Below are 15,920 nucleotides of genomic sequence, written 5' to 3'. Positions count from 1 at the left end.
GCAGGTTTGTTGTGGTGCCATATTCTTTCAATTTTTTAATAATGGATTTAATGGTGCTCGGTGGGATGTTCAAAGTTTCTGATATTTTTTTTATAACTCAACCCTGATCTGTTCTTCTCCACAACTTTGTCCCTGACCCTGTTTTGAGAGTTCCTTGGTCTTCATGGTGCCGCTTGCTTGGTGGTGCCCCTTGCTTAGTGATGTTGCAGATTCTGGGGCATTTCAGAACAGGTGTATAAATACTGAGATCATGTGAGATTGCATACAGGTGGACTTTATTTAACTAATTATGTAACTTCTGAAGGTAATTGGTTGCACCAGATCTTATTTAGGGGCTTCATAGCAAAGAGGGTGAATAGATATGCACGCACCACTTTTCAGTAAAAATGTTTTTATTTCAATTCACCAATTTGGACTATTTTGTGTATGTCCATTACATGAAATCGAAATAAAAATCAATTTAAATTACAGGTTGTAATGCAACAAAATAGGAAAAACACCAAGAGGGATGAATTCTTTTGAAAGGCACTTTACTATGGAAATCTGTTAATTAGATCAGAATATCTATTTTGATTATATTAGAAGATGGCTGCCGTCTTATCGGCTCTTAACCAACCGTGCTATTTTGTTTGTCTTTTCGTGTTGTTCGTAATTTGTTTTGTACATAATGTTGCTGCTACCATCTCTTATGACCGAAAAGAGCTTTTGGACATCAAAACTAGGATAACTCACCTCAAATTGGACGAGGAGTTCTTCTTAAATGAGTCGGATGCGAGGGATATACTACAGACACCTGACCAGACCCAGATCCCCGTGATACGCTGGAAAAGGAAACGTAGGTTTCGCGAAAAGAGATCAGGATGCCTTTTGAGGATCAGGCTAATCTGCCCTTGCCTTCCCTTCTGCTAGCTAACGTTCAATTGCTGGAAAATAAATGGGACGAACTGAAAGCACATATATCCTACTAACGGGACATTAAAAACTGCATGTTAAATGTGCAACCAAAAGGGAAAAAATTCTAGACCACCTTTACTCCAAACACAAAGAGGCGTACAAGGTTCTCCCTCGCCCTCCATTTGGCAATCAGACCATAACTCTATCCTCCTGATTCCTGCTTACAAGAAAAAATTTAAGCCGGAAGCACCAGTGACTCAGTCTATAAAAAAGTGGTCAGATGAAGCAGATGCTAAACTACAGGACTCTTTTGCTAGCATAGACTGGAATATGTTCCGGGATTCTTCCGATGACATTGAGGAGTACACCACGTCAGTCACTGGCTTTATCAATAAGTGCATCGAGGATGTCGTCCCCACAGTGACTGTATGTACATACCCCAACCAGAAGCCATGGATTACAGGCAACATTTGCACTGAGATAAAGGGTAGAGCTGCCGCTTTCAAGGAGCGGGACTCTAACCCGGAACCTTATAAGAAATCCTGCTATGCCCTCCGATGAACCATCAAACAGGCAAAGCATCAATACAGGACTCAGACCGAATCGTACTATACCTGCTCCGACGCTTGTCGGATGTGGCAGGCCTTGCAAACTATTACAGACTACAAAGGGAAGCACCACCGAGAGCTTACCAGATGAGCTAAATAACTTCTATGCTCGCTTCAAGGCAAGTAACACTGAAACATGCATGATAGCATCAGCTGTTCCGGATGACTGTGTGATCACGCTCTCCGCAGCCGATGTGAGTAAGACCTTTAAACAGGTCAACATTCACAAGGCCGCTGTGTCAGATGGATTACCAGGACGTGTACTCCGAGAATTCGCTGACCAACTGGCAAGTGTCTTCACTGACATTTTCAACCTCTCCCTGTCTGAGTCTGTAATATCAACATGTTTCAAGCAGACCACCATAGTCCCTGTGCCCAAGAACACTAAGGTCACCTGCCTAAAAATGACTACCGACACGTAGCACTCATATCTGTAGCCACGAAATGCTTTGAAAGGCTGGTCATGGCTCACATCTATGTGAGAATGATATTCAGCTCAACCCTCCTGTATACCCTGTTCACTCATGACTGCATGACCAAACACGTCTCCAACACCATCATTAAGTTTGCTGATGAGACAGCCTATAGGGTGGAGGTCAGAGACCTGACCGTGTGGTGCAAGGACAACAACCTCTCCCTCAACGTGATCAAGACAAAGGAGATGACTGTGGACTACAGGAAAAGAAGGACCGAGTATGCCTCCATTCTCATTGGCGGGGCTGTATTGGAGCAGGTTGAGAGCTTCAAGTTCCTTTGCGTCCACATCAGCAACAAACTAACATGGTCCAAGCACACCAAGACAGGCGTGAAGAGGAAACGACAAAACCTATCCCACCTCAGGAGACTGAAAAGATTTGGCATTGGTCCTCAGATCCTCAAAAGGTTTTACAACTGCACCATCGAGAGCATCCTGACAGGTTGCATCGCTGCTTGGTATGGCAACTGCTCGGTGTCCAATTGCAAGGCACTACAGATGGTAGTGCGTACGGCCCTGTACACCACCGGGGTCAAGCTTCCTGCCATCCAGGAACTCTATACCAGGCGGTGTCAGAGAAAGGCCCTACAAATTGTAAAAGACTCCAGCCACCCTAGGCATAGACTGCTATCTCTGCTACCGCATGGCAAGCATTACCAGAGTGCCAAGTCTAGGTCCAAGAGGCTTCTAAACAGCTTCTACCCCCAAGCCATAATGTTGTAAATGACTATTGTAGCTGGAAACGGCAGATTTATTATGGAATATCTACATAGGCTTACAGAGGCGCATTATCAGCAACCATCACTCCTGTGTTCCAATGGCACGTTGTGTTAGCTAAGCCAAGTTTATCGTTTTAAAAAGGCTAATTGATCATTAGAAAGCCCTTTTGCAATTATGTTAGCACATCTGAAAACTGTTGTCCTGATTAAAGAAGCAATAAAACTGGCCTTCTTTAGACTAGTTGAGTATCTGGAGCATCAGCATTTGTGGGTTCAATTACAGGCTCAAAATGGCCAGAAACAAAGATCTTTCTTCTGAAACTCGTCAGTCTATTCTTGTTCTGAGAAATTAAGGCTATTCCATGCGAGAAATTGCCAAGAAACGGAAGATCTCATACAGTGCTATGGGTGTACTACTCCCTTCACAGAACAGTGCAAACTGTCTCTAACCAGAATAGAAAGAGGAGTGGGAGGCCCCAATGCACAACTGAGCAGTAGGACAAGTACATTAGAGTGTCTAGTGCCTCAAGCCCTCAACCGACAGTTTCATTAAATAGTACCTGCAAAACACCAGTCTCAACGTCAACAGTGAAAAGGCGACTCTGGGATGCTGGCCTTCTTGGCAGAGTTGCAAAGAAAAAGCCATATCTCAGACTGGCCAATAAAAAGTAAAGATTACGATGGGAAAAAGAACACAGACACTGGACAGAGGAACTCTGCCAAGAAGGTCAGCATTCCGGAGTCGCCTCTTCACTGTTGACGTTGAAACTAGTGTTTTGCGGGTAGTATTTAATGAAGCTGTCAGTTGAGGACTTTTGTGAGGCAATTGTTTCTCAAACTAGACACTCTAATGTACTTGTCCTCTTGATTGCTTTGTTTGTACATTATGTTGCTGCTACAGTTTCTTATGACCAAAAAGAGATCTGGATATCAGAACAGCAATTACTCACCTATAACTGGACAAAGATTTTTTCTTTAATGAGTCTGACACAAAGGATATATTGTTGCTCCCGGACCACACCCAAATCCCCGTCATTCGCATGAAGAAAAGACGGAGATACAGGGGGCCGAGATCGGTGGGCCTTGTGAGAATTCGTCGGCGAGTGAGTAACCAGCCTCTACCATCCGTTCTATTGGCCAATGTGCAATCACTGGAGAATAAACTGGATGAGCTCTGTTCCAGACTATCCTACCAACAGGACATTCCAAACTGTAATACCTTATGTTTCACTGAGTCGTGGCTTAACGACGACGCGGATAATATACAGTTGGCTGGGTTTTCCATGCATCGGCAGGACAGAACAGCTACGTCCGTTAAGATTAGGTGTGGTGGTGTGTGTCTATTTGTTAAGGAATATTAAGGAAGTCTCTAGGTATTGCTCGCCTGTGGTAGTGTAGCTCATGAAAAGCTGTAGACCACACTATCTACCAAGAGGGTAGCCGTCTATTTACCACCACAAACCGATGCTGGCACTAAGACCGCACTCGACAAGCTGTAAAAGGCCATAAACAAACAAGGAAATGCTCATCCAAAAGTGGCGCTCCTGGTGGCCGAGGACTTTAATGCAGGCCAACTGAAATCTTTTTTTCCTCATTTCTATTAGCATGTCACATGTGCAACCAGAGGGAAAAAAACTATTGACCACCTTCACTCCACACACAAAGAAACGTACAAAGATCTCCTTCAACCTCAATTTGGCAAATCTGGCCCTAATTCTATCCTCCTGATTCCTGCTTACAAGCACAAGCTAAAGCAGGAAGTAACAGTGACTCGCTTAATACGGAAGTTGTCAGATGACGCAGATGCTACACTACAGGACTGTTTTGCTAGCACAGACTGGAATATGTTCCGGGATTCATCCTATGGCATTGAGGAGTATACCAGCTCTGTCACCTGCTTCATCAACAAGTGCATCGACGACGTCGTCCCCACAGTGACTGTACGTACATATCCTAACCAGAAGCCATGGATTACAGTCAACATCCGCTAGGAGCTAAATGCTGGAGCTGCCGCTTTCAAGGAGCGGAACACTAATCCGGATGCTTATTAGAAATCCCGCTATGCCCTCAGACAAACCATCAAACAGGCTCCAACACCATCATTAAGTTTGCTGATGACACAATGGTGGTAGGCATGATCACCGACAACGATGAGACAGCCTATAGGGAGAAGGTCAGAGACCTGGCATTGTGGTGCCAGGACAACAACCTCTCCCTCAACATGAGCAAGACAAAAGGAGATTATGGTGGACTCCAAACTCAACAAGACAGTCGTGAAGAGGGCACGACAATGCCTTTTCCCCCTCATGAGACTGAAAAGATTTGGCATGGGTCCACAGATCCTCAAAAAGTTCTTCAGCTGCACTGTCGAGAGCATCCTGACCGGTTGCATCACCGCCTTGTATGGCAACTGCTTGGCATCCGACCGTAAGGCACTACAGATGGTAATGCGTACGGCCCAGTACATCACTGGGGCCAAGCTTCCTGCCATCCAGAACCTATATAATAAGTGGTGTCAGAGGAAAGGCCATAAAATTGTCACCCAAGTCATAGACTGTTCTCTCCACTACCGCATGGCAAGCGGTACCGGAGCGCTAAGTCTAGGTCCAAGAGTCTTCTAAACAGCATCTACCCCCAAGCCATAAGACATCTACCCCCAGGCCCATCACAGCCCACCCCCCCATGCTGCTGCTACTCTCAAATTGATCAGAAATATAGTGTAGACATTGTTAATGTTGTAAATGACTATTGTAGGTGGAAACGGCTGAATTTTTTATGGAATATCTACCCACCACCACCCCCACCCCTCTAGACTAAACTGGAATATGGAGAGGGGAAAATGGCGTCACAAAGAAAGCCACACATTCTTGTTTTTGATAGGTAAAGCAGCTATTCTCTGTTTCAGACATTGACGAGTGTGCCATGCAGACACACACCTGCTGGAACGACAGTGTGTGTTTGAACCGTCCAGGTGGTTTTGACTGTATGTGCACATCTGGACTGGCCTGCAGTGGAGACTGTCTTTACGAGGAGGGCCTCAAAAACAACGGACAGGAGTGGAACCACAGCCTGGACCGCTGCTCCCTCTGCTCCTGCAAGGTAGGGCAAACACACACACACACACACACACACACACACACACACACACACACACACACACACGCACATTCTGCTCCCTCTGCTCCTAATGTAAGACTAACACACACACACACCACACCTACATGTGAGCCAACGCTCATCCAAGAATGCACTCACATTGACACATCTCCACCTCACAACTACTTTGTTAGTGGTTACTACCTAGTAAACAGGAACAAAGCAAGAAAATACAGAACGACACATACACAGTCACATAGATGAAACAACCATCTGCACACACACACTCACATCTCGGTTCCCGCTGTAACATCACACACACCTACTTCAAAGTCAAGACAGAGAATGAACACAGAGAACAACACACACTTCTACTCTGTCACACACACACATACACTCAAACTCCCTGCTGGTTCCTGCTCTTGCTGCTGAATATAATTGTCTCATTTCTCACTGTATGACTGTTTAGGGGTGTCAAACATATGGGCTGTTTTTTTTTGGGGGGGGGGGGGGGCAAATCTTAATCGAGATTAAAATTACTAAAACCAAATCGGAACCAGGTAGAAATTAAGATAAACCTACATTTACAGTGCCTTTACTCTGTCCAGCTTAAGTAAGTAAATATGAACAAGTGAGATTTTTTCAGAATCGTGCATGCTAATGATAACGATGGACTCTTCAGGAAACTTGCCAGGCTTTAGTATTAAGTATAGGCCTACCATTACCTAATCAAAGTATATATTTGTAGCTCCCATTGTTTACAATCTTACATTGTTATCAATCTCATTGGGAAAAAGGTGAACATGTTTGCAGCTTAGCAGTCAATCGCTATAGGCATGAGCATGAAAACCTCACATTGGAAACCCGGCCGGTAAGAATCTTATATTCTTTGAGATTTCAGTTGATATACGAAGGGCTATATAAATAAATTTGATTTATATTGATTGGAATTTTCTTCAGGATGGCTTATGCACAGCGGTGAGAATAATGTCAAGCTGAATAAAAGTATATTCAATTGAAAGATTATGCAATTTAACCTTAGGGCTACACACAGAGGTACTCCAGTCAACCTTAAGCGGTTTCTCAGATAGAGAGTGGGACAATTTCAAATCCTAGCAAGGGTGTTTTTTAGGGTGGTTACCCCAAAATGTATTATTCGATATTGAATTGGAGGTTGTTTGCATTATTGAAAGCTATGCATTTTTAACATTACAAACTTGGCATTTACTTGGTAAATTAAACAATGCAGCATTTGCTGTAAAATTCATAATTTCAAGGCTATTCCAAAGAATTGCTACAATGCAGACAATGGGAATGATATTACATGGCATTAGTCAACCACCCGAGCAAAATTAGTGATGCCTCTCATATCCATAGGCATAACATTAAAAGGCTAACACTAAAAAAGCTCTTGGATATTAGTACCATGAGAGATACTGGCTACTGTAGCGAGACAATACGCGCCAATAAGATATTGGCAACTCATTATGCGAGTTCATTTTATGTACCCTATACATTTTGCAACAACCTTTTATATAGGGTTTTTATATCTCCATTATTGTGCTCATTGCCAAGCTGGCAAGGGCTCAGTGTGGCCAGTAAAATGGATCATAAAGTTCTCACTGGTCGAGAGCCTGGAATCTCTGTAGAAAGAGTTACACCAATGGCCTTGACCAGACATCCAATGCAAAACCCTAACCCCATAAAAACACTCCTCTCAAAATGTTAATGACAAATAGTAGTCAGTATTGTTAGTAATCAAATCAAATTTATTTATATAGCCCTTCTTACATCAGCTGATATCTCAAAGTGCTGTACAGAAACCCTGCCTAAAACCCCAAACAGCAAGCAATGCAGGTGTAGAAGCACGGTGGCTAGGAAAAACTCCCTAGAAAGGCCAAAACCTAGGAAGAAACCTAGAGAGGAACCAGGCTATGAGGGGTGGCCAGTCCTCTTCTGGCTGTGCCGGGTGGAGATTATAACAGCATTATTGTAATGGCCTTGCTCAATAGAGTGCATTTTCCTCTATAATGTAAATGTAGATACTGTACATTGCAGTTACTATAGCCTTTCTGTAGGTAAGCTGTAGCCTTATCAATGTCTCTTTCTTACAGGATGGTTATATCTTCTGTAGGAGGAGTGAGTGTAACTGTTTAGATAAGACTGTAGGTAGCTAGGTAGGGTAGGAGGTGTGTGTGTGTGTGTGTGTGTGTGTGTGTGTGTGTGTGTGTGTGTGTGTGTGTGTGTGTGTGTGTGTGTGTGTGTGTGTGTGTGTGTGTGTGTGTGTGTGTGTGTGTGTGTGTGTGTGTGTGCATTCAAGCTAAATATTAAAATGGCAGTAATAAAACTGGAAAAGTATTTACAAGCAAAACCACTGTCACTGTCCTGATTTTAGTAGTTAATTAGCATTTTGGAAGAAAGGCCTCAAAGTTCCAGCTATGCTGGGATTGAGGGTTATTTGCTTGTAGAACTATTTTTTTATTTTGGGTCTGATTTGAACCCATTCTCGTAGCGGCACATAGTACGTGATAAGGAGTCAGCGGCTTAGACTGCTGGACCATCCCAGGCCATGGCCTTGACATTTCTTTGAATTCCTATGCATTTACCTTGTCCCCAGGATGGGCGCACCTTCTGCAGGAGGAGAGAGTGTCATTGTGCGGACCCCGAGGCAGACCTGTTCTGCTGTCCTGAGTGTGACTCCAGAAAGTCCAGCCAATGTCTGCACCAGAGTGGACACATACTGTACCGCAGCAGAGACTCCTGGATCTACAGCTGCCAGCAGTGCCGCTGCCTGGTATGTACACACACACGTGCATTTGCATGCATAGCATGCACATACACACACGCGCATGCTTGTGTACGTTATTGTACAAAAACACACACTCTTGTTCACACACGCACATTTTACACTTGTGCAACATGGATGAAGAGGATGTGTGTGTCTCCTCTGATCTTGATTGCGTGTCTTTCATGAGCAGCACCTAGCTAATTATTATGGCTACGAGGAAACAATGCAGATCCTTGCATGCTAATGAGACAGGCTGTGAAGAAGCAGATGATACCATCTTGATATGAAATACAATTAATTTTTTTGTGGCCTTGGCAGTGTGTCTGTGTGCGCACCTGCGTTTGTAAATGTGTGTGACGTCTTTGTGTGTGCATGTGCGAGGTGCATGACCTTACTCTGGTGGACCTGGTAATTAGCGGGCTCTGACAGCTGTGCAATTAGCTAAACGGTGCTGCCGTGGAAACACAAATCCCAGGATCAGCATGGCACCAACAATCACTCTAATTGGCCCAGGCAGCCTTCAGGTGTCATCAGAAAGGAAGAAAGACATTCTAAGGCCTTAGACACAGGTGCCACTACTGTAGCCTATGGCAAAACCTTCAAGTGATTCACACCAAGAGAGATAGAGAATTTACAGTGTGAGCCTGTGATATTAAACTGATATTATAAACTGGGTGTTTCGAGCCGTGAATGCTGATTGTCTGACGGGTATATACCACAAATCTCTGAGGTGCCAAATTGCTATTATAAACTGGTTACCACGGCTTTGACAAAACATGTATTTTTAATGCTCTAATTACGTTAGTAACCAGTTTATAATTGCAATAAGGCATCTCTGAGATTTGTGGTATATGGCGTTGTGTTGTGCCTAAGAACAGCCCTTGGTATATTGGACATATACCACTCCCCCTTGGGCCTTATTGCTTAAGTATACACTACCATTCAAAAGTTTGGAGTCACTTAGAAATGTCCTTGTTTTTGAAAGAAAATCACATTTTTTTGTCCATTAAAATAACATCAAATTGATCAGAAATACAGTGTAGACATTGTTAATGTTGTAAATGACTATTGCAGCTGGAAACAGCTGATTTTTTTATGGAATATCTACATAGGCGTACAGAGGCCCATTACCAGCAGCTATCACTCCTGTGTTTCAATGGCACGTTGTGTTAGCCAATCCAAGTTTATCATTTTAAAAGGCTAATTGATCATTATAAAACCCTTTTGCAATTATTTTAGCACAGCTGAAAAGTGTTGTTCGGATTAAAGAAGCAATAAAACTGGCCTTCTTTAGACTAGTTGAGTATCTGGCGTTATACCCACCCAAATTTAGTATTGCCAGTGTAACAGTATAATCAATCCCACAAATGCTGATGCTCCAGAAACTCAACTAGTCTAAAGAAGGTCAGTTTTATTGCTTCTTTAAATCAGCACAACAGTTTTCAGCTCTGCTAACATAATTACAAAATGGTTTTCTAATGATCAGTTAGCCTTTTAAAATGATAAGCTTAGTAGAGGTCGACCGATTATGATTTTTTTCTCAATGCCGATACCGATTATTGGGGGACCAAAAACTGATTCCGATTAATCGGCCGATTTATTTTTACTTTATTTATTTGTAATAATGACAATTACAACAATACTGAATTAACACTTATTTTAACTTAATATAATACATCAATAAAATCAATTTAGCCTCAAATAAATAATGAAACGTTCAATTTGGTTTAAAGTGTTCGAGAAGAAAGTAAAAGTGCAATATGTGCCATGTAAGAAAGCTAACGTTTAAGTGCCTTGCTCAGAACATGGGAACATATGAAAGCTGGTGGTTCCTTTTAACATGAGTCTTCAATATTCCCAGGTAAGAAATTTTAGGTTGTAGTTATTAGAGAAATTATAGGACTATTTCTCTCTATACGATTTGTATTTCATATACCTTTGACTATTGGATGTTCTTATAGGCACTTTAGTATTGCCAGTGTAACAGTATAGCTTCCGTCCCTCTCTTCGCTCCTAATAAACGTCATGAGTGAAAAACGCAATGAAATAGACCACTCCCTACCCGGTATCTTATTCTGCCGCTATACAACTTTGTATGCGTTGTTTTTTGGCAACCTTGTTATTTACGAAGTTTTTGGTATAGATTCCTGTTGGAACGTTCCACAAATTATACCCACCCGGCTTGAAGTCATAAACAGCGCAATGCTTGAAGCACAGCGAAGGGCTGCTGGCAAATCGCACTAAAGTGCTGTTTGAATGAATGCTTACGAGCCTGCTGGTGCCTACCACCGCTCAGTCAGACTGCTCTATCAAATCATAGACTTAATTATAATATAATAAACACACAGAAATACGAGCCTTAGGTCATTAATATGGTCGAATCCGGAAACTATCATCTCGAAAACAACAAACGTTTTTTCTTTCAGTGAAATACGGAACCGTTCCGTATTTTATCTAACGGGTGGCATCCCTAAGTCTAAATATTCCTGTTACATTGCACAACCTTCAATGTTATGTCATAATTATGTAAAATTCTGGCAAATTAGTTCGCAACGAGCCAGGCGTCCTGACTGCGTGCAATGAACGCAAGATAAGTGACACAATTTCATGTTAGCAGGCAATATTAACTAAATATGCAGGTTTAAAAATATATGCTTGTATATTGGTTTTAAAGAAAGGCATTGATGTTTATGGTTAGGTACATTGATGCAACGACAGTGCTTTTTTCGCAAATGTGCTTGTTAAATCAAAACCCGTTTGTCGAAGTAGGCTGTGATTCAATGAGAAATTAACAGGCACCCCATCCATTATATGCAACGCAGGACACGTTAGATAAACTAGTAATATCATCAACCATGTGTAGTTAACTAGTGATTATGTTAAGATTGATAGTTTTTTATAAGATAAGTTTAATGCTAGCTAGCAACTTACCTTGGCTTCTTGCTGCCCTCGCGTAACAGGTAGTCAGCCTGCCATGCAGGCTCCTCATGGAGTGCAATGTAAGGCAGGTGGTTAGAGCGTTGGACTAGTAAGGAAGGTTGCAAAAACAAATCCCTGAATCCCCCCTGAACAAGGCAGTTAACCCCCGTTCCTAGGCCGTCATTGAAAATAAGAATGTGTTCTTAATCTGACTTGCCTAGTTAAATAAAAGGTGTACATTTTTTATTATTTTTTGAATATTCCATTAAAAAAATCAACCGTTTCCAGCTACAATAGTCATTTACAACATTGATGTCTACAGTGTATTTCTGATGAATTTGATGTTATTTTAATGGACAGAAAAATTTGATTTTCTTTCAATAACAAGGACATTTCTAAGTGACACCAAACTTTTGAACGGTAGTGTATGTCGGTGATCAAAGCCATAGTACTGATCCCACTATGTCAGCCATCAGGTGATTCACATTAGAGAGCTGCTTAAACACTTGTCTCTCTACTCCTAGCTTTATCTTTCAATATGGTCTTACAATACCCCATAGTAGTCATCTCAGTGTCCAGCGCTTATAAGGACTGTTCCAAACTCTTATTTTCGTCCTTTGTTTTGCTTCTATTCTCCACCAATCCCTCTTGCCTTATCTCTATTTTTCTGTAGGAGGGAAAGGTGGACTGCTGGCCCCTGGCGTGTCCAGTGTTGGCGTGCAAATACTCTGCCTTGGTGGAGGGCGAATGTTGCCCGCACTGCGTCACTGACCCCTGCCTGGCAGACAATATTGCCAACGACATCAGGCAGACCTGCCAGGACCCCGCGGGCATCACCCGCCTCAGCAGTGCCACGTGGCCCATGCCAGGGTCACCCTGCACCACCTGCAAGTGCAAGGTAACAGCAACAACTCATATCTTATCTGACACAGACACACACAAACAAAAATGCATACACACACAGGAGCACGTAAAAACACACATACATATGTACATACACGCACACAGTGAATGGCAAGCTTTCCCTGCACCTCCTGCAAGTGCAAAGTACAGTATATTCGGAAAGTATTCAGACCCATTGACTTTGTCCACTTTTTGTTACGTTACAGCCTTTTTCTAAAATGTATTAAATAGTTTTTTCATCATCAATCTGCATTCAATACCCCATAGTCACAAAGCAAAAACACATTTATTTAAAAAAAAACGGAAATATCACATTTACATAACTATTCAGACCCTTTACTAAGTACTTTGTTGAAGCACCTTTGGCAGCAATTTCAGTCTTCTTGGGTATGACGCTACAAGCTTATCACACCTGTATTTGTTTGCAGAGCCTCTCAAGCTCTGTCAGGTTGGATGGGGAACGTCGCTGCACAGCTATTTTCAGGTCTCTCCAGAGATGTTAGGTAAGGTTCAAGTCCGGGCTCTTGCTGGGCCACTCAAGGACATTCAGAGACTTGTCCCGAAGCCACTCCTGCATTGCCTTGCCTATGGGCTTAGGCTCTGGAGCAGGTTTTCAACAAGGATTTCTTTGTACTTTGCTCCGTTCATCTTTCCCTCGATCCTGACTAGCATCCCAGTCCCTGCCGCTGAAAACATCTCCACAGCATGATGCTGCCACCACCGTGCTTCACCGTAGGGATGGCGCCAGGTTTCCTCCAGATCTGACGCTTGGCATTCATGGTCCTTCAGGTGCCTTTTTGGCAAACTCCAAGCGGGATGTCCTCTGCCTTTTACTGAGGAGTGGCTTCCGTCTGGCCATTCCACCATAAAGGCCTGATTGGTGGAGTGCTGCAAAGATGTTTGTCCTTCTGGAGCTCTGTCAGAGTGACCATCGAGTTCTTGGTCACCTCCCGAACAAAGGCCCTTCTCCCCCAATTGCTCAGTTTGGCCAGGCGGCCAGCTCTAGGCAGAGTCTTGGTGGTTCCAAACTTCTTTGATTTAAGAAAGATGGAGGCAACTGTGTTCTTGGGGACATTCAATGCTGCAGATAGTTTTTGGTACTCTTCCCCAGATCTGTGCCTCAACACAATCCTGTCTCGGAGCTCAATTCCTTTGATCTCATGGCTTGGTTTTTGCTCTGACATGCACTGTCAACTGTGGGATCTTATATCAAGAGGTGTGTGCCTTTCCAAATCATGTCCAATCAATTCAATGTACCACAGGTGGATTCCAATGAAGTTGTAGAACCATATCAAGGATGATCAATGGAAACAGGATGCACCTGAGTTCAATTTCGAGTCTCATAGCCAAGGTTCTGAATACTTATGTAAATAAGGTTTTTCTTATTTTCACTTTATCATTAAGGGGTATTGTGTGTAAATTGATGAGGGAAAAAAACGATTTAATCAATTTTAGAATAAGGCTGTAACGTAACAAAATGTGGGAAAAGTCAAGTGGTCTGAATATTTTCCGAATGCATTGTATTGTACAGGTTCCGCTGATATTGTGTCATACCTAGTGTCATACAGACACACCCTTTAGACACATAAACAATGCCAGAACCACCCTGTATGTGCCACCCTTGCCTGCATATTTACAGGAATACAAACACACACAGCTGTGTCACCTGAAAGAACAAAGCAAGCAACCCTAACCTAGGCCGGGATTCAATGCAAGGCGCATTATAGGGCAGCACACTATACAGACAATAATGGCGCAGTGGTCTAAAGCACTGCATCTCAATGCAAGAGGCATCACTACAGTCCCTGGTTCAAAATCCAAGCTGTTTCACATTCGGCCATGATTGGGAGTCCCATAGGGTGGCGCACAATTGGCCCAGCGTCATCCAGGTTTGGCCGGGGTAGGCCGTCATTGTAAATAAGAATTTGTTCTTAATAACTGACTTGTCTAGTTAAATAAAGGTTACACAATGCATTTTCCCCGATGTTCGCAGAGATCGTATACATGGTAATGCTGCACGTCGGTTCTATAGCGTAAATTACCTTTTAACGTTTATTGAATCCCGGCCCTAACCTCACCTTGCATCACTCACACATGGTAACATGCACAAACAGAATGGAACTAACTACCCGTCTCTTTTTTTCTTCATGTTCCCCTTATTTATCGTTGCTGTGGTCAGAATGGAAGTGTGTGTTGTTCGGTGGAGCTGGACTGCCTTCAGAACAACTAAGCACTCCTCTTTCGGATGCCGTACTACTCTCCTCCACTCCAATCACTCCATTCTGCCGATCCTAGACTGGTCATACTGTTTGAAGACCCTACCTTTGGACCTTTTACCACACATGCACACAAACACGCACATATGTACGCACACACACACACTCTGCCTGGTTTAGGGAAGTGGCTAGAGCTGTGCGTCCACACTGGATCTTAAAGTCACAATGTATTGCTGACAGACGGAGAGATGGAGTTTGTGTCTGCTAAACAACTACAGGATGAGACCAACCTACATATAACCGTTTCTCGCCTTTACTTGCACCCATATACGTGTGTGTCCTGTATGTTTGTGTGTGTGAGTGTGTGTGTGTGTGTGTGTATACCAGAGATTCCCAAACTTTTTTGGCCCGTGACCCCACCATGTAAAAAATGTATAATCAAGGGACAGTGTTTTTTAATTGGGGCTATGACAGTCTATTAGAAATTAGTCTGACTGTCCTTTTGACAGTATTTCAATGTGAAGGAAGTATGGTTTGAAGTGACTGAAATGCAACAGAAATGTGTTGGGAAGTTCAAAAGATCATCAGGCAATAATCTTGTTTGATCTTCTGTGTGGAAAAGAGCATCATTGTTGATGATGCTCTTTTCCCCCCAGTCTGATTTAGTGCCTGGTCTTGTCTAATAAGTCCTGTGTAGCATGTGGGCTTTGTAGAAGGAGACAGAAGAATCGTTTGATGGGGTCATAATATTTTGTAGCTTAAATGGATCAAAAGATTGAGCCACATTTGTAGGAAGAAAACAGAAACTGCTGTGTTTTTTGCATCGAGGGGCTACCAAAGCAATATTTTCCCACAGAGTTTATCTCAAATCAAATCCAATTTTATTGGTCGCATACACATATTTTGCAGATGTTATCGCAGGTGCAGTGAAATGCTTATGTTTCTAGCTCCAACAGTGCAGTAATACCTAACAATACAAAATAATACACACAAATCCCCCAAAATGTAAAGAAAAAGTAAGAAATATCAAGGACAGAGTCTGGAATATAAATGTATATAGTGGTGTATATAGACATTATAGACTGTATATGAATAGAACAGGTAGTAGTTATATAGGATGAGCCTTGACTAAAATCGAGTATATACTTTTTAATTTAACCTTTCTTTAACTAGGCAAGTCAGTTAAGAACAAATTCTTATTTACAATGTCGGCCTATCAAAAGGCAAAAGGCCTCCTGCAAGGACAAAACACACATCAAGACAAGAGAGACAACACTACAAAAAGAGAGACCTAAGACAACA

The 15,920-nt window shown here is 42.6% G+C and overlaps 1 protein-coding gene across 1 annotated transcript in view; it reads left to right on the top strand.

Annotated features, from left to right (window-relative positions):
- LOC115167609 (protein kinase C-binding protein NELL1-like) overlaps positions 1-15,548 on the top strand; it is a 500,899-nt gene extending 485,351 nt beyond the window's left edge. Inside the window, exons 17-20 of the mRNA XM_029722201.1 lie at positions 5,602-5,795; positions 8,410-8,586; positions 12,173-12,397; positions 14,582-15,548. Of these exons, the coding sequence (XP_029578061.1) occupies positions 5,602-5,795; positions 8,410-8,586; positions 12,173-12,397; positions 14,582-14,632 (647 nt within the window). The 3' untranslated portion in view covers positions 14,633-15,548. The remainder of the gene's footprint in view (positions 1-5,601; positions 5,796-8,409; positions 8,587-12,172; positions 12,398-14,581) is intronic.
- The last annotated feature ends 372 nt before the right edge of the window (positions 15,549-15,920 follow it).

This window comes from Salmo trutta, chromosome 29 (assembly GCF_901001165.1).
Source record: "Salmo trutta chromosome 29, fSalTru1.1, whole genome shotgun sequence".
NCBI lineage: Eukaryota > Metazoa > Chordata > Actinopteri > Salmoniformes > Salmonidae > Salmo > Salmo trutta.
This window is presented reverse-complemented; position numbering and strand designations above follow the sequence as displayed.